Genomic DNA, 18,580 nt, shown 5'->3' on the forward strand with positions numbered 1-18,580 from the left:
GCAAATGCGAAAAATATATCACTTAAATATACGAGTTTAACATAATAGCATACTGAACTTAAAAAAATATATTTTATTGTAACTTTTTAGAAAATAAATACCCATTAAGAACATAGTTTTCATAGATTAAAATAACGTTTAATTATCCATTTCAGGTATTAATAAATATAAATGTCTAATAAGTACAAATTAATACTTTAAAATACATCAATTTTTAATTTATTTTTTATAAAAACAAAAAGCTTGTTATGTTAGTATTGCTTTATTTTAGTCACAAATCATTTTGCGTGGTTCTTAGTAGAAATTGGATTGTTGAAGCTCAATCCATGATCTGTGTACCTAGATGATTGATGTCAATCAATTCTTCGATGCGTAAGTAAGGGGTGACTGCTGTTCTCGTGTGGGCGAGATAATTAACAATTTTAAAACGGTCTTCTGATGTCACTTAATCACCACCACCTGCTCATGTTATTCAGGTAGCTTGCATTAAGTGCATAGAACGGTGGTTGTTATGTAAATCTAAAACGGCGGAGGCGGGGTAATTGCAAACAGCTCTACCCCCACCCCTCCAACACCTAATTCTAGCCCTAACTCAAAACTTGATCCTAAAAAATAATTCCGACTACATCCCTGAATTTAATCCACACTTGGTTTTCAACAATTGTGTCGGATGGCGTAAAAAACGCTTTGAAAAAATGTGTTTGAACGAATCGCCCCGGATTAAAATGTCTGCCCTACGTAGGAACCCATCAGTAACAGACTAAATAAGTATTAAATAAACGACTGTATAAAACAGCCTCAAGACATAGATAATGTGAACCTAAACCTTTAGAATGTTTTGTTCAAGATATAACCAGACTTTTCAGTCCGACCTAAGACTAAATCTCTCCATGAAAATCCCGTATTCTATATAACTCAATACAAATGATGCTATAAAATAGCTCCCCAAAAATGAAAACCAGACATTACATTGTGTAATCGTGTTTCACGAAGCGTTAGCTGTTGACTAGGTTACCTCTAAGCACCAAAGTAAGTTGACTAAGTTACCTCTAAGCACCAAACTAAGTTGACTGAGTTACCTCTAAGCACCAAACTAGCTGACTAAGTTACCTCTAAGCACCAAACTAAGTTGACTGAGTTGACACTAAGCACTAAACTAAGTTGAGCAAGTTACTTCTAAGTACTAGATTAAGTTACCTCCAGGCACCAAACTAAGTTGACTAAGTTACCTCTAAGCAACAAACTAAATTGACTGAGCTACCTCTAAGTACCAGCTTAAAATTACTAAGTTACCTCTATGCAACAAAGTAAGTTCACTAAATTACCAAGAAATACGAAACTAAGTTCACTAAATTACCTCTAAGCATCAAACTAAGTTGACTAAGTTACCTCTAAGAACTAAACTAAGTCGACTAAGTTACCTTTAAGCACTAGACTAAGTTGACTAAGTTACCTCTACGCACCAAACTAAGTGACTAAGTTACCCCCAGGCAGCAAACTAAGTTACCTCTAAGTACCAAACTAAGTTGACTAAGTTACCTCACAGTTAGCTCCATACTATTTCCTAGTTTACTGTACCTCGACGCCATTCCCTATTTTACAATACTTCTACGCCATTCCCTTCTTCACCGTGCCTTTACGGCATTTACTACTTCGCTAAATTCCTAAAGGTCCCCGACATAGCTGCATGGACACATAGAATCTGTTATTTCTATACAATGTCCTCGACTGTACCTATCCGTTACGAAATTCCCTAAGTATAGCTGTCCATCCACATATCCCTCTTTGTATGTGTCCCCTCAAGTGTCACCAATCATGACGTAAGCTCATGTCACCTATTTGTCGTGTCTTCCATTTCCATTATGCTTTACGATAACAATTAAGAAAAGGGCTTGTTTTATGATGTGTAATGCAGAATTTCTGAGCGGCCAATAAGACAATATTTAGAATAAAATCAACTTGAAACAGACAATTCTAAAGAATTACACATCTCAAGTTTGAAATTTGTGTTAAGTTTACAAAACAGGTGTTACAAATATTTCAAGAAAAGTAGTAAAAATATAATTTTCACTGTGTCTCTCTGTCTCTCTGACTCTCTGTCTCTCTGTGAGTTTGTGTTTGTGTGTGTGTGTGTTTCTGTGCGCCTGTGTGTCTGTGTGTCGGTCTGTTTCTTTGTATATATCATTAATTATCTGATGTTTGAATGTCTGGATGTGTGTGTGTCTGTGAACATGTATGTTGTTATGTTTGTTCCTTTTTTTCTCTGTCTTTCATTAAGGACAAAATTCTTTTGCATGTCTTTTACTCTGTACAATAAGTCTGTCTAAATGTCGCTCGACATGTGCGGAAACAAAAATTAATTTCACTATAGAGAACTTTTTTTTTATGAAACACAAGTTTATTTAAATCGGCTGCGCAAGATTATTAAATTTTAAATGAAATGATTTATTAAAAGCCATTTAAATACACTTCAAATCATTAAATGCATTAACGAAAGTGGCAATTTATTGTAGCAATAACTCCATGGTGGCTATACCCATCTTTACAGTAGATTTTGCGTTAATCTTTACCTTGTTAACAAAATCGTTATTTTACGATCTTTATTAAAAGTAATAGCTTGTTATTATATTAGCAGTTGAGCTCCGTTTCATTAAAAGATATATTGGTCAGGTTAGAGTTTACTTTAAATAATAAAGCAAAACGATTGTTTTTTAAATTATTATTAAAAAGGCTGCTTTTAAATAATTTTTTTTTACTTATTTGAGAACTCATAGTATTTTTTGTAACACACAAACACATGCACAAGCACACACAGATAGAGACACACGAATAAATAAAATGATGCGTTGGAAAGCTCTATTTTTATTTCACAAATGTGTTAGACCAGCTAAAACGAACAGCCAGCTCTGTGGTTTACAAACTTACAGCTCCTACACCAGGAGCTGTGTCTACAGCTTCTACACCAGGAGCTGTGTCTACAGCTTCTACACCAGGAGCTGTGTCTACAGCTTCTACACCAGGAGCTGTGTCTACAGCTTCTACACCAGGAGCTGTGTCTACAGCTTCTACACCAGTAGCTGTGTCTACAGCTCCTACACCAGGAGCTGTGTCTACAGCTTCTACACCAGGAGCTGTGTCTACAGCTTCTACACCAGGAGCTGTCTACAGCTTCTACACCAGTAGCTGTGTCTACAGCTCCTACACCAGGAGCTGTGTCTACAGCTTCTACACCAGTAGCTGTGTCTACAGCTCCTACACCAGGAGCTGTGTCTACAGCTTCTACACCAGGAGCTGTGTCTACAGCTCCTACACCAGGAGCTGTGTCTACAGCTTCTACACCAGTAGCTGTGTCTACAGCTCCTACACCAGGAGCTGTGTATACAGCTTCTACACCAGGAGCTGTGTCTACAGCTCCTACACCAGGAGCTGTGTCTACAGCTTCTACACCAGGAGCTGTGTCTACACCTTGCAGATGTTCAGCTTCCACATCCTGTCCTCGTACACGTCGTTGTGGGCGCTGAACGCTCCACGGATCACGTAACCAGCTGGGACAGTGTAGGCGAACTTCTCATCGAACTTGTTTAGGAAATCGGTGACGGAACACTCTCTGAACTCCGCCTCCAGCTGGCAGCACTGGAACTTGAACCTGCGGTCCTCAAAGAAGTTCTCGCTGTAACTCTCCACGCCTGTCACGATGTAGTCGTCTGGGCAGACGTAGGCCAGAAGTAGGTCAAACTCGTTTACGTAGCCTGGGGGATGCATTTTTTTAGATTAGATTTGTAGAATAGTTTCTTTCTAGCAAATAATAGGAATACACGAACTAACGAGTTTTTAATATTACACATTTTATTTTAAGACTATATGATATGGTTTTAGTTTTAGTATGATAGTAATATTCTTTAATTTATCTGAGTGGGTAGAAACAATTTTATCCTTACATCATATATATATATATATATATATATACTAATTCAATTTATACTACTTTTACTCAAGGCACATTTATATTCACTGATATTCAAAAAATTACTCCCGGTAAATTAATTTTCAAGGTTGCACCTAGTGCAAGAAAAAGCTGAAAATACGTAATGATATTAAGTATACACTGGGCTTAATATGTTAATCGTAATGGAAGTGCTTAAATGACCACTAATCTTTGCACAATTTTGTGTGGATGAAGCCAACGTTAACTAAACAGTGAAATAGTTTTTTGTGGTATTTGGGACATGATAAAGACTTTAACCAAAAATTATGTTGTAGAGTATTTGCAGGCATCACAATTTAAGAAGAAAAAAACGGCACCGTAAGATATTACGAATGATTTAGGTAAAGCGGACCATCGAATCTATAAGAGTGTAACTAAAACTCAGCATGATGCAGTAAGTAGCACTTGTGAACAGAAGTAACTATGACTCACCACTTTTAGCATATGTCTACAGAAGTAACTATAACTCACCACTTTTAGCATATGTTAACAGGTGTAACTGTGACTCACCACTTTTAGCACAGTTTCGGGTAGCCCCGACCTTACGACACCGGAACTCCCACACCCGGTCATTGAAGAAGTTGTTGTCCTCACTGGCGATGTAGCTCAGGGCTTGACCACTCGGACAGATGAAATCAAACGGCTGGTCATAGTTGGTCAGGTAAGCGGCCTCAGCACCCAACACAACCAGCAGGCTCAACAACACACAGGTAAGGGAATTCATTTTCAATGGAATACCTGGGAAATGTTCATTTGGATTAATTATAAAGTAATCAAATGGTTAGTTAAGAGAAAAAGAATTTTCGACCGTGCTTGTAATTCACCGGCGTAATGTCGCAAATTAAACTTTATTATCTTAAGGCGATGTGAAAATATTGTTCAAGAAAATGTATATTAAATGATCACAAATTATGTTTGAGAGTAAACACAATAAAAATATGCATAAAAACGTTCTAATAAAAGGTTTTATACAATAATGCACAAAAAAGAGAAAAAAAAAATGATTTTCGTCAAACATAATAATGAACTGCTATTTAAATTACTAAAAAGAAAAGCGAGGGTCGCTATATTATGTATTGAATACTTGTACTAAATTTTAAGTAATATAGAAAAAAAAATAATATACAGAAATATAGAAAGATAGACAGACAGACAGACACAGGAAGAAATTTAAATAAAAGCTTGTAAAAACATGGAAATTAGATCTAGAGCTAAAAAAAAGAGTATTTCTGAAAACCTAAAGGACAACTAAAACAGTTGACTGATGTTATAATTCTAATGGCGAGACCACAGAGTGTTACTTACCTAGCAAACTATGACTCCGCACGTTTCTTGGCTACATTTATAAATACATTTTTACTTTACTCAGCAGTTTTTTTTCTACATCAGTTATGCAAAATCGTTCCGCTAAAAAACAAGCATTCAAATTCAAATTCTTTTATTGTTTTCCTGTTTTTAGATTCAACGTCGCAAAACAATCGAGTTTAATTACTGTAAACGTTCTAAAATTTACCACCTGATAATGGTTATTATATTATACCCTTAAACCCGTGTGTTGTGTTCAAATCTAAGCGAATTGCATACATTGTAAAACTTAATCTAAAATGTTTCCTATACTTTCAGAAATGGTATACATTTTTAAAACTAAACATTAGAATTGTAGGCTCCTTAAGTTTAAGTTTATTCGACGTCTAAGTCGCTGAGTCTATTCAGCACTAATGTGTACCTGGTTTTAACAAGTAACCTCACCTAAATATGTTTTAGAGAAGCGTATCTAGAGCAAAAGTGGCTAGAGAAAATCAGCTGTAGTCTACTGCATCTGCTCTACCAAACCTCGAGTTTAAAAAATGTTGGCATGATTTTTTAATAAACAGAAATATGCTAAATTTTTTAAATGAAGATAAATCATGAAACCCTCAGCTCTGTGTTTAAAAACGTATTGATATGTAAATATCATTTAGTTTTTAAAGACCATTTTAAATATATAACATATACATTTTAAAGATACGAATTGACTATGTAATCTGAAACATTTTACAATGTTTGTAGGTTTATTAAAATTAGAATATGCAAATGCGAAAAATATATCACTTCAATATATACGAGTTTAACATAATAGCATACTGAACTTAAAAAATATATATTTTATTGTAACTTTTTAGAAAATAAATACCCATTAAAAACATATTTTTCATGGATTAAAATAACGTTTAATTATCCATTTCGGGTATTAATAAATATAAATGTTTAATAAGTACAAATTAATACTTTAAAATACATCAATTTTTAATTTATTTTTATAAAAACAAAAAGCTTGTTATGTTAGTATTGCTTTATTTTAGACACAAATCATTTTGCCTGGTTCTTAGTCGAAATTGGATTGTTGAAGCTCAATCCATGATCTGTGTACCTGGATGATTGATGTCAATCAATTCTTTGATGCGTAAGTAAGGGGTGACTGCTGTTCTCGTGTGGGCGAGATAATTAACAAATTTAAAACTGTCTGATGTCACTTCATCACCACCACCTGCTCATGTTATTCAGGTAGCTTGCATTAAGTGCATAGAACAATAGCTGTTATGTAAATCTAAAACGGCGGAGGCGGGGTGATTGCAAACGGCTCGACCCCCCACCCCAACTAACACCTAATTCTAGCTCTAACTCAAAACTTAATCCTAAATATAACTCCGAGTACATCCCTGAATTTAATCCACACTTGATTTTTAACAATTGTGTCGAAAGGCGTAAAAAACCGCTTTGAAAAATGTGTTTGAACGAATCGCCCAGGATTAAAATGTCTGCCCTACGTAGGAACCTATCAGTAAACGACTAACTAGCTATTAAAAAAACGACCCTGATTGAAGCGTCCCGACATATAGATTTTAAACGATTGTGTCTGGTGACGTAAAAGACCGCTCTAAAAATTTTTTTGAACGAATCGCCCCGGATTAAAATGTCTGCCCTACGTAGGAACCCATCAATAAACGACTAACTAGCAATTAAATAAACGACTCTGAATGAAGCGTCCCGACAAATAGATTGTAAACGATTGTGTCTCGTGACGTAAAAGACCGCTCTAAACTTTTTTTGACTGAATTGCCCGGATTAAAATGTCTGCCCTACGTAAGAACCCATCAGTAACCGACTAAATAACTATTAAATAAACGACTGTATAAAACAGCCTCAAGACATAGATAATGTGAACCTAAACCTTTAGAATGTTTTATTTAAGATATAACCTGACTTTTCATTCCGACCTAAGACAAAATCGCTCCATAAAAATCCCGCCTTCTTTATAACTCAATACAAATGAAGCTATAAAACGGCTCCCCAAAATGAAAACCAGACATTACATTGTGTAATAAAGTTTCACGAAGCGTTAGCTGTTGACTAAGTTACCTCTAAGTACTAAACTAAGTTGACTAAGTTACCTCTAAGCACTAGACTAAGTTGACTAAAATACCTCTAAGCAAGAAACTAAGTTGACTAAGTTACCTCTAAGCACTAAACTAAGTTGACTAAGTTACCTCTAAGCACTAAACTAAGTTGACTATGTTACCTTTAAGCACTAGACTAAGTTGACCAAGTTACGTATAAGCACCAAACTAAGTGACTAAGTTACCTCCAGGCACCAAACTAAGTTGACGTTGACTAAGTTACCTCTAAGCACCAAACTAAGTTGACTAAGTTACCTCTAAGCACCAAACTAAGTTGACTAAGTTACCTCTATGCACCAAACTAAGTTGACTAAGTTACCTCTAAGCACCAAACTAAGTTGACTAAGTTACCTCTAAGCACCAAACTAAGTTGACTAAGTTACCTCTATGCACCAAACTAAGTTGACTATGTTACCTCTAAGCACCAAACTAAAATGACTAAGTTACCCCTCAGTTACCTCTACACCATTTCCTAGTTTACTGTACCTTGACGCCATTCCCTATGTTACAATACTGCCACGCCATTCCCTTCTTCACCGTGCCTTTACGGCATTTACTACTTCGCTAAATTCCTAAAGGTCCCCGACATAGCTGCATGGACACATAGAATCTGTTATTTCTATACAATGTCCTCAACTGTACTTATCCGTTTCCAAAGTCCCCAAGTATAGCTGTCCATCCACATATTCCTCTTTGTATGTGTCCCCTCAAGTGTCACCAATCATGACGTAAGCTCATGTCACCTATTTGTCGTGTCATCTATTTCCATTATGCTTTACCATGAAAATTAAGGAGATAGCTTGTTTAATGTTTTATGCAGACTTTCAGAGCGGCCAATAAACGTTTTTTATGAATTTTTTTTACAAGCTTTTATTTAACTCACTTCCTCGTCAGTCTGTCTAGACGGAAACGCAGGAGTGAAAATTCGGACAGTTCTACTTGACCGATACGATTCACAGTTGGCACGTGGGTCAAGACATGAAGACAATGCAATCTAAAACTAAATTTGACTTAATTGGATGCCTAATTAATTTTTTATGAATTAATTAAAATTTGGACCGAATTAGTAGGCATGTCTAGCCAACCACACCACACGCGTCATCACCTTCAATAGCTGCGCCATCACGTAATGGCTGCGTTCAAAAACCATTGCGCGCCTACTGAACGTGATGTTCAGTAGGCGCGCAATGGTTTTTAGTCATGTAACTCTATTGTAAATAAAACATGTAAAGTACTGAAAAAAAATTCATAAAAAACGTTTTAATAACAAGCTTTTATGTAATGATGCACTAAAAAGTAGAAAATAAATTATAGACTACTATTTAAATAACTATAAAGAAAAGCGTGGGTGTCTTCCTTAACATTAGTAAAGGTATCCAATAGATACTAAAGTGACCCACGCTTTTCTTTATAGTTATTTAAATAGTAGTCTATAATTTATTTTCTACTTTTTAGTGCATCATTACATAAAAGCTTGTTATTAAAACGTTTTTTATGAATTTTTTTTACAAGCTTTTATTTAACTCACTTCCTCTGTCTGTCTGTCTAGACGGAAACGCAGGAGTGAAAATTCGGACACTTCTACTTGACCGATACGATTCAAAGTTAGCACGTGGGTCAAGACATGAAGACAATGCAATCTGAAACTAAATTTGACTTAATTGGATGCCTAATTAATTTTTTATGAATTAATTAAAATTTGGACCGAATTAGTAGGCATGTCTAGCCAACCACACCACACGCGTCATCACCTTCAATAGCTGCGCCATCACGTAATGGCTGCGTTCAAAAACCACTGCGCGCCTACTGAACGTGATGTTCAGTAGGCGCGCAATGGTTTTTAGTCATGTAACTCTATTGTAAATAAAACATGTAAAGTACTGAAAAAAAAATTCATAAAAAACGTTTTAATAACAAGCTTTTATGTAATGATGCACTAAAAAGTAGAAAATAAATTATAGACTACTATTTAAATAACTATAAAGAAAAGCGTGGGTGTCTTCCTTAACATTAGTAAAGGTATCCAATAGATACTAAAGTGACCCACGCTTTTCTTTATAGTTATTTAAATAGTAGTCTATAATTTATTTTCTACTTTTTAGTGCATCATTACATAAAAGCTTGTTATTAAAACGTTTTTTATGATTTTTAAAAAAAATTATTATTAAAAAGGCTGCTTTTAAATATTTTCTAAACTTATTTGAGAACTCATAGTATATTTTGTAACACACAAACACAAACACACATACACAAAGACACACAGACACACAGACACATAGACACACAGGCACACAGAAAAACAGAAACACAGACACAAAGACACACGAATAAATAAAATGATGCGTTGGAAAGCTCTATTTTTATTTCATGTATGTGTTAAACCTGCTCATAAGAACAGCCGACTCTGTGGTTTACAAACTTACAGCTTCTACACCAGGAGCTGTGTCTACACCTTGCAGATGTTCAGCTTCCACATCCTGTCCTCGTACACGTCGTTGTGGGCGCTGAACGCTCCACGGATCACGTAACCAGCTGGGACAGTGTAGGCGAACTTCTCATCGAACTTGTTCAGGAAATCGGTGACGGAACACTCTCTGAACTCCGCCTCCAGCTGGCAGCACTGGAACTTGAACCTGCGGTCCTCAAAGAAGTTCTCGCTGTAACTCTCCACGCCTGTCACGATGTAGTCGTCTGGGCAGACGTAGGCCAGAAGTAGGTCAAACTCGTTCACGTAGCCTGTGGATTGCATGCGATACCCGATCAATTTCAGGAACTAATTTGATTAAAACTAATACTTGGAGTAGACTTTTTGTTGTGAAGTCATTGTTGTTCTTTACACGAAGATGAGATGTGTTAAGAAACGTGGAAGTTTGTATTAAAAAGAAATAATGAAGAGAATTTGTAAGAATGGAGTGGTATGAAAAAACCGTGATGTTTTTATATAGAAACTTTGTTGCTTTGGAAAAACAAGATAGTTCAGTCGTGTCTAGTCTGTACGCGATAAAGATAGTCCTGTCTATGTTATTTAAGTAGACATTGGAAGACGTTTCGTCCATCTACAAATCTTAGTATAGTTTGAAGCCAGAATCAAGAAATGTGCTATATCAAGTGATCTATTTGAATCGAATTGTGAAATCGTTGGAATCTGAGTATCTTAAGATTGTCAATTTAACGTTTAACATAGGATTTAAACTCCACTTGCTACAAGAGTTAGAGATCGGATAAAAAGATTCCATTAGTAATACATCTATATTGTGATTGTTAAAAGATATTGAAAATGCTTTAAAAAGATATTCACAAATATTGAAAAGAAAAATGAATAAGCAATTGAAACAAAATATACATAGATGTCCGTAGAAATGTTTGTAGTCTTTTATTTACTGGAAAACCTTTTTTAAAATCATTTAAATGTTATATACTATCCCCTCACAACATAAAAAGCATTACAATATTATTGACGTTGACTTTTTCTGCGTAGAGATTAGGCATAAAGGTCTGAAGCTACACCTCGCCACCAGCCTGACGAAGGTGACTGCCTTCGGTTTGGCCCAAGCTATTCCCTCAGCCTTTGATTCGGTTAAAATATTAATCTGAAGAAAACAAGACTAATAACCCGACTTCAAACGCATTTGCTGACGAATATTGGAAATATCGTGGCATGGCAAGCACAAGAAACTGGAATAAATAAGAGCAGATTTGAGCAGATTTATGAGTGTAACTATGACTCGCCACTTTTAGCACATATCAACAGGAGTAACTATGACTCACCACTTTTAGCACAAACCTACAGAAGTAACTATGACTCACCACTTTTAGCACAGTTTCGGGTAGCCCCGACCTTACGACACCGGAACTCCCACACCCGGTCATTGAAGAAGTTGTTGTCCTCACTGGCGATGTAGCTCAGGGCTTGACCACTCGGACAGATGAAATCAAACGGCTGGTCATAGTTGGTCAGGTAAGCGGCCTCAGCACCCAACACGGCCAGTAGGCTCAACAACACACAGCGAAGTGAAGTCATTTTCAATGGAATACCTGGAAAATATTTGTATGAAGTATTTGAAAAGGGATTCAATAGTAAACGAGAATTTTTGTTGACAATAGCTGAAATTCAACGCCATGTCATACGTAAAAAAACAAATGTCATTTCCTTACGTTCACGGAGAAAATATCGTTCATTTAAATGTATACGATACTACATGTTCGAAAGGTAGAGTTTACGATTGCTAAACAAGAGGTATCAAATTCAGATACCTGGTTTAAATACCTAACTCACGAAATGCTAACCATATTCTTCACTCCTATACAAAGGTAATTTAAACAGATAAGCTCTAACGAATCTATCCCACGTTTCTTGAGCACGAATGGGAAAAGATAATGAAACGTATATTCACTGGTCACACATTATATCCTAAAATAAAAGCATTAAATAATGACATTTTAGCTTACGAATATTTGTGCTGAGCTCAATGATCACTAAAACAGTTTACCGTTAAGTGAAACGCCACGGATGAGATGACCTACAGAGTGTCTATAACTCCACAATCCTGCTGGCCCTACATTTATACATACATTTTTACATTGCTCAGCAGTTTTTTTTATAACACTTGCGTCAATTTGGTTCGCTAGAAAACAACTTTAAATTATTTTTTTTTTTTTGGTTTTCAAATCCAAGGTCGCAAAACATTTTAAGTTAATTTACAGTAAACCCTCCTAAGTTTCCACCTAGAAATTATACGCTTTCCCCTAAAGCCATTAGTTGTGTATAATTGTAAGAGAATAACATTGATTTTATTATAATTTCTTTGTAAAATGTATTTCTAAAATATAATTTTTTTAACATTAAAAATAGTGTAAACTTTTTCTTTTTCTTTTATAAAAATTAGTTTATATTTTATTATAAATTATTGTCCTCGTAGTTACCCGAGTCAACGATTATTTGACGTAGTGAGTCACTGAGTCGACTTAGCACTAATGTGTAGGCCTTTCCTCTTCGAAAAATAACCGGAGCTAAACAGTTTATGAGACAAACAAATTCTAAAAATATAGGTGCCTAGAGTAAATCAGATATGGACTACTGCACCTACCCTACAAGACTTTGTACTTAGTAGTAATGTTTTTTTCTAGTCAGTAATAAAAAATCCTTTCTTTGACAGTGTTTCAAACTAAGAGTAAACTTAAAAATTTAAGTTAAGCTTTGTGTTTTAAAACTTAATAATATATAAATATTTTAAAAGTAGAACACATTTAAAAAATTTATGTAAAGAAATTGGCAAGTTAATTTTAATACAACAAATACAATTTTACTAAATTTGTAATTTTTAAAGGTAGAAAATGCAAATGCAAAAAAAGAATATGTTAGTTTAAATATACAGATTCAAAATGATTGTGCATTTGATAAAATTATTGCTTAATTGAATTTTATTCTAAAACGAATGCAATTATAAATAATAGTTTTAATGGAATCAGAATAATGTTAAGCTACAAATATTGGATCTTAATTAACATCTATAATTAGTATAAATATATTATTAAATATGAATTTGTTTAAAAAAAAACTAAAGATTATTTTATCATTGTTTACTTTTAAACAAAAAAAAATATTGCTGCATAAAAATAAAACAAACATGATTGTTAAAGATCTATCTTTAGACTGTGTACTTGGAGGTTGATGTCTATTATTCTTTGATGCGTAAGTAAGTGGTGACTGTTTTCGTGAGGTCGACACAAATTTACATTTTAAAACTTTCGTCTAACGTCTCTTAATTACCGCCATCTGCTGTAATTATTCACGTAGACTGCATTAAGTGCCTACAAAGATTGTTGTTATGTAAATCTTAAACCGCGGAGGCGGGGTAATTTCCTAGAGCTCTCGTACAACCTCAACCATAACCTATCAGTGCACCAAACTAAACTGACCAACCTAGGAGTGCACCAAACTGAATTGACCAACCAACCACTGCACCAAACTAAATTGGCCAACCTACCAGTGCACCAACATAATTGACCAACCTACCAGTGCATCAAGCTAAATTGACCAACCTACCAGTGTACCAAACTAAACTGACCAGCCTATCAGTGCACCAAACTAAACTGACCAACCTACCAGTGCACCAAACTAAACTGACCAACCTACCAGTGCACCAAACTAAACTGACCAAACTACCAGTGCACCAAAATAATTGACCAACCTATCAGTGCACCAAACTAAACTGACCAACCTACCAGTGCACCAAACTAAACTGACCAACCTACCAGTGCACCAAACTAAACTGACCAACCTACCAGTGCACCAAAATAATTGACCAACTTATCAGTGCACCAAACTAAACTGACCAACCTACCAGTGCACCAAACTAAACTGACCAACCTACCAGTGCAACAAAAAGTGTTGTATTTTTATTTTACCAAACAATTTAAAAATAAAAAAAAAATGGTTGGGTTGGGTTAGGACGGGGTTTGGATACTCGACATCAGCCATTATTCAGTGCGCATAGGCTACTTTAAAAATTTACATAACATCTATTCCTTCTATTTTACATATTCTATGTCATTAACTGCAGCAGATTAGAAAAACAAGTTTAACATTGTTAATTTCCTCAGCCCACGCGAAAAGAGTAAAAATTACTTAAGCACAAACATGGAACGTCAACAAGTTTTGAAAAGATAGAATTATATGACTTGACTTTATCAAGCAAGTTTATTTTTAACATCTATTCAATAAATACAATAATGTATATGTCTGAATTTTAACATCAATGAAAAAATAAGTTAACACTTTTTTTCTATAAAATTCGTGTTAATTTTGTGTGTACTTCTCTATAACGAAAGAAATGGGTGCGATATAATCATTTTAAGAAAAATTTTACCACATTTTTAGTTGTTAATAAAAATTATTCATTACACGAATTTGTTTCTCTATATACTATTGTGTCTATCAAAAATATAACAAAAATTGTATTGAGAATGGAAAATAGTCAAACGTTCAATGGATTGGACAATAATAGATCTTGTTTAGGGTTGGGGGGAAAAAAAACAAATTAGGAATTGTGTGGTCAGCACTATACCCAGCGCATTTACGTTTCACTAATGTGAGTTAGGTACCTATAAGAGCTGGGTGGACTCAATGATGTTCTACTGACTTTAACCCGAACACGAGACTTCGGATTAGCAACAGAGGCGTAGCGACCCTTCCCGGCGCCCGGGGACAAACTTTCGATTTGCAGCCCCCTCGAACTTTTCATTTGCACCCCCCCCCTCAAACTTTTGATTTGCACCCCCCTAGAACTTTTCATTTGCACTCCCCCCCCTCAAACTTTCAATTTGGCACCCCCCCCCCCAAGGTCGGCGCCCGGGGACATTTGTCCCCCCGCCCCCCATCCCCTCGCTACGCCTCTGATTAGCAATCCAGGGATAGGGCATTGCTACAAGCAATTACCCCACCCACACGATTGTACATAGCGATTTACATAACAACAAACCGATCCTTGTACTTAATGACATCTACTTGAATAACATGACCAGGTGGTAGAGACAGAGGACATGGTTTTAAAATGTAAATTTTCCTAGCGCAGACGAAAACAGTTTCCACTTACTAACGGTTGAAAGAATTAATTGATAACAATCATCCACGTAAATCGTTCACGGATTGAGTTTTAACAATCCAATTTCTTCTTTTATGCAACATTCATGTTATTGTGTAAAAAAAAAAAAAAAAAAGCTTTTAAAAACAAAATCATATTTTGAAAAATACAGATTATTTTTTATTAATAGCCAATATTTATAGCAACACATTATTTTAGTTCATCAAAATTATATGTTGAAGGATTTTGAAAAAAAACTTTTACTTCTTAATATAGACCTTGAGTAGAAATATTTTATCCGCATAAATTGTAAAGGTTAGTAGGATAGGTGAAGTGGAGCGTATCTTTTTCATATTTTATGATACAATAGTTAACGAAATTTTATTTTCCCACATCAGGTACTTATTAGAGCTGAGAAGACTCGATTACTATAGTGTCCAAGTGTACTTGGATTTAAGTCGACTAAAGAAGAGTTTCTTCACCCCCCCCCCACGAACAAAGTCTACCGCGAGATAGAATTGATAAATAAAACCAGAGTCCACCCTTCCCCCCCCCCCCCTCCGGAAAATTTTGTCCGCCATCCCCCCACCCCGAAAATATCAAGTGCCCCCTCCCAAAGAAAAAACAACGACTGTTCTAAATAACGTTAGTATGTTTTAAAAAGAAAGCAGTAAAATGAAACAACACTCGTTTCGACACAGAAACATTAAGGTTGGAGAATACTGTTGATATCAGCACTGTGTGGCAACGTTCAAGTTGTTTACAGTAAATAAAAATAACTTTTTAGACACTGACCTCAAACCACTGAAATAAACGAATTAAAATTTGAATATATCTCAAGCGAACAAATTAACAAAAAGCAATGTAAATTTAACAAAAAATGCCGAGTAATCTGAAAATGTATCTATAAATGGGAAACCAAAACTGTAGTGGAGTCATAGCTACTTGGTAGGTTAGCTCCTGTGGTTTTCACACGTAGCACGTTTACCAAACTGTTTAAAGGTCGATGATGTCTGTAGAATGATGACTTGAAACAAAGCTTTCCTGGAATATTTAGGCTTTAGTTTGTTTCGACGTATTACCAAAACAGTTTGTATAAATTTAATTCTAATTTTCCCCAGGTATTCCATTGAAAATGAATTCACTTCGCTGTGTGTTGTTGAGCCTGCTTGCCGTGTTGGGTGCTGAGGCCGCCTACCTGACCAACTATGACCAGCCGTTTGATTTCATCTGTCCGAGTGGTCAAGCCCTGAGCTACATCGCCAGTGAGGACAACAACTTCTTCAATGACCGGGTGTGGGAGTTCCGGTGCCGTAAGGTCGGGGCTACCCGAAACTGTGCTAAAAGTGGTGAGTCATAGTTACTTCTGTAGATATGTGCTAAAAATTATGAGTCATAGCTACACTCCTATGGAACGGAGGGTTCTCATAATATAGTTCAATTCTTATTTCGAACAGTACATTGTTTTTTTTTCATAAGTTCAAATGCCAATAAATACTGTAGTGCATCTTTGACAAAATGGCACACTGTTTTTTTTTATTTACGCCCCAACTTCTTACACATTATAGGACACATCCATATTTACGTACCTCGTGGTGCATTATGCTCCGTTTAGAGGTTATTTCAAGTTCTAACTTCAGATACACAGTCCCGTTTCAATTCATGTTTTCAGCTTCTTTTTGCTCTATTTTACTCTTTTGTGGGACTGTGTGGCCTAGCGGTAGAACGCTAGACTGGTAACCTGTAAGTCCAGGCTCGAGTCTCTAGAACCTCCCTGATTCAATCCAACTCTGATGGGTCATAACTCACGTTAGTGAAAAATATGTTACTCGGTAGTGCTGACCACATCATCCCTTGCATGCAGAGGTAATTTAAACCGATGAACTCTACTTCATCTGCCTTATGTGTCTAGGGCACGAACAGGGAAATATGATGATTTTACTCTTTTCGAAAGTAGGACTGTGTACCTACATAATCGTAACGTTTCAGATTATACTTTAAACTTTAATACAAATTTAGTAGTGCGTTATGAAGCACTATATTCCCCTCATCCAACCTATCCATTCAATTTCCTAAAGGTGTATGATGTTAGCTGTTAACGTAAAGAGTTTATATTAACTTTTATTGCCAGCAAGCCGAGATAAACAACAATTCATTGATTAAATAAAATCCACTTAATAAAAAACACAAAATTCAGTGGTGTCTGCCTTTAAGTTGGGTGAACAAAATATTCTTTAAGCTTGTACATATCGAATTATAATCCACCATGTCTGTAAACATTTTATATTACAAAAGCATTTCCATGACGCTGTTTGTCCGTAACATATATACCTTTCTAAATCAAATCTTTAAAAAACACCGAATTACAATCCAACACTAGCATCCATATCCTTGAACTAAATTTTTTTATTGAAATTAAGTGCAACATTTATAATTCATTATCATTGATTAACTTTCACACTAAAATTCAAAGAACTTTGTTCCTTTTTGTAAAATATTTTTTAAATTAGTTTTGTACGATTATAGCTACAAAGTAAATTAATTACTGTTTTGCAATCAATTAAACAACTTACGTATTGTAATTAAACAGAAATCTCTTCGCATTACCATGATTTCAAATGGCTTGTAATTATTTGAATCAACTTCCTTCATAATCCGAAACACCATCCATCCCCCAGGCTACGTGAACGAGTTTGACCTACTTCTGGCCTACGTCTGCCCAGACGACTACATCGTGACAGGCGTGGAGAGTTACAGCGAGAACTTCTTTGAGGACCGCAGGTTCAAGTTCCAGTGCTGCCAGCTGGAGGCGGAGTTCAGAGAGTGTTCCGTCACCGATTTCCTGAACAAGTTCGATGAGAAGTTCGCCTACACTGTCCCAGCTGGTTACGTGATCCGTGGAGCGTTCAGCGCCCACAACGACGTGTACGAGGACAGGATGTGGAAGCTGAACATCTGCAAGGTGTAGACACAGCTCCTGGTGTAGAAGATATAGACACAGCTCCTGGTGTAGAAGCTGTACATCGCCAAACTAGCTTGTTCTGTTGGAAAACGCTAATAAAAATCGTTGAAAGAAAAAATCGCATTGATTTTAAATTGTATCTCTTTCAATCTATTATTGATAATAATCAGTTAGTTCTTTCAATTCTAACTGTCGTTTAGTGGTAGAAATATCGTTCCATCTTGCGGTGTGAACTGTAGGTGCAGATGAGCTGAACGCTGTATTTTTAAGCCAATCCATTTTATTTCACTTTAGGCAATATAAAAATCCATATGCCGTTAGTTGTAACTGCCGCTGTTTGATCCCGCATTACTAAATTGTAGAACCTATTTCAATAATCAAATACTGTCTTAAATATTCAAATTAAAAATGGGTAAATTTACTGATAAAGTATGCGAGAAAGGACTACATGTAAGACTTACCTACATTGATGAAATCTTTAGTACAGATATTGTAGGCAAATTTCGACTGTTACCAAATGATATTAGGCTAGTCTTCAAATGAAACAACGTGACTTAGAACTATATTTATCCCCTTTCCCAATTTAACACTGTATTATCACAATCAGTCACAC

General features: G+C 35.6%; 3 protein-coding genes across 3 annotated transcripts; 1 reads left to right on the top strand and 2 right to left on the bottom strand.

Annotated features, from left to right (window-relative positions):
• Positions 1–3,459: 3,459 nt before the first annotated feature.
• LOC131954390 (dermatopontin) lies at positions 3,460–4,709 on the bottom strand. Its single transcript, XM_059318021.1, has 2 exons — positions 4,457–4,709; positions 3,460–3,749 (listed from the first exon to the last, which is right to left on the bottom strand). Exons 1-2 carry the CDS (start codon positions 4,707–4,709, stop codon positions 3,460–3,462), a joined length of 543 nt encoding a protein of 180 aa, XP_059174004.1.
• A 5,134-nt stretch (positions 4,710–9,843) lies between these two features.
• On the bottom strand, positions 9,844–11,952 carry LOC131954387 (dermatopontin-like). Its single transcript, XM_059318017.1, has 3 exons — positions 11,913–11,952; positions 11,230–11,457; positions 9,844–10,158 (listed from the first exon to the last, which is right to left on the bottom strand). The coding sequence occupies exons 2-3, from the start codon at positions 11,441–11,443 to the stop codon at positions 9,869–9,871; spliced, it is 504 nt and encodes a 167-aa protein (XP_059174000.1). The 5' UTR covers positions 11,444–11,457; positions 11,913–11,952; the 3' UTR covers positions 9,844–9,868.
• A 3,933-nt stretch (positions 11,953–15,885) lies between these two features.
• Positions 15,886–18,069, top strand: LOC131954391 (dermatopontin-like). The gene is made up of 3 exons (XM_059318022.1): positions 15,886–15,892; positions 16,127–16,354; positions 17,684–18,069. The coding sequence occupies exons 1-3, from the start codon at positions 15,886–15,888 to the stop codon at positions 17,971–17,973; spliced, it is 525 nt and encodes a 174-aa protein (XP_059174005.1). The 3' UTR covers positions 17,974–18,069.
• The last annotated feature ends 511 nt before the right edge of the window (positions 18,070–18,580 follow it).

Source organism: Physella acuta, unplaced genomic scaffold (genome assembly GCF_028476545.2).
Source record: "Physella acuta isolate Inbredline_101_S28 unplaced genomic scaffold, ASM2847654v3 ptg000994l, whole genome shotgun sequence".
In the NCBI taxonomy this organism is placed as follows: domain Eukaryota; kingdom Metazoa; phylum Mollusca; class Gastropoda; family Physidae; genus Physella; species Physella acuta.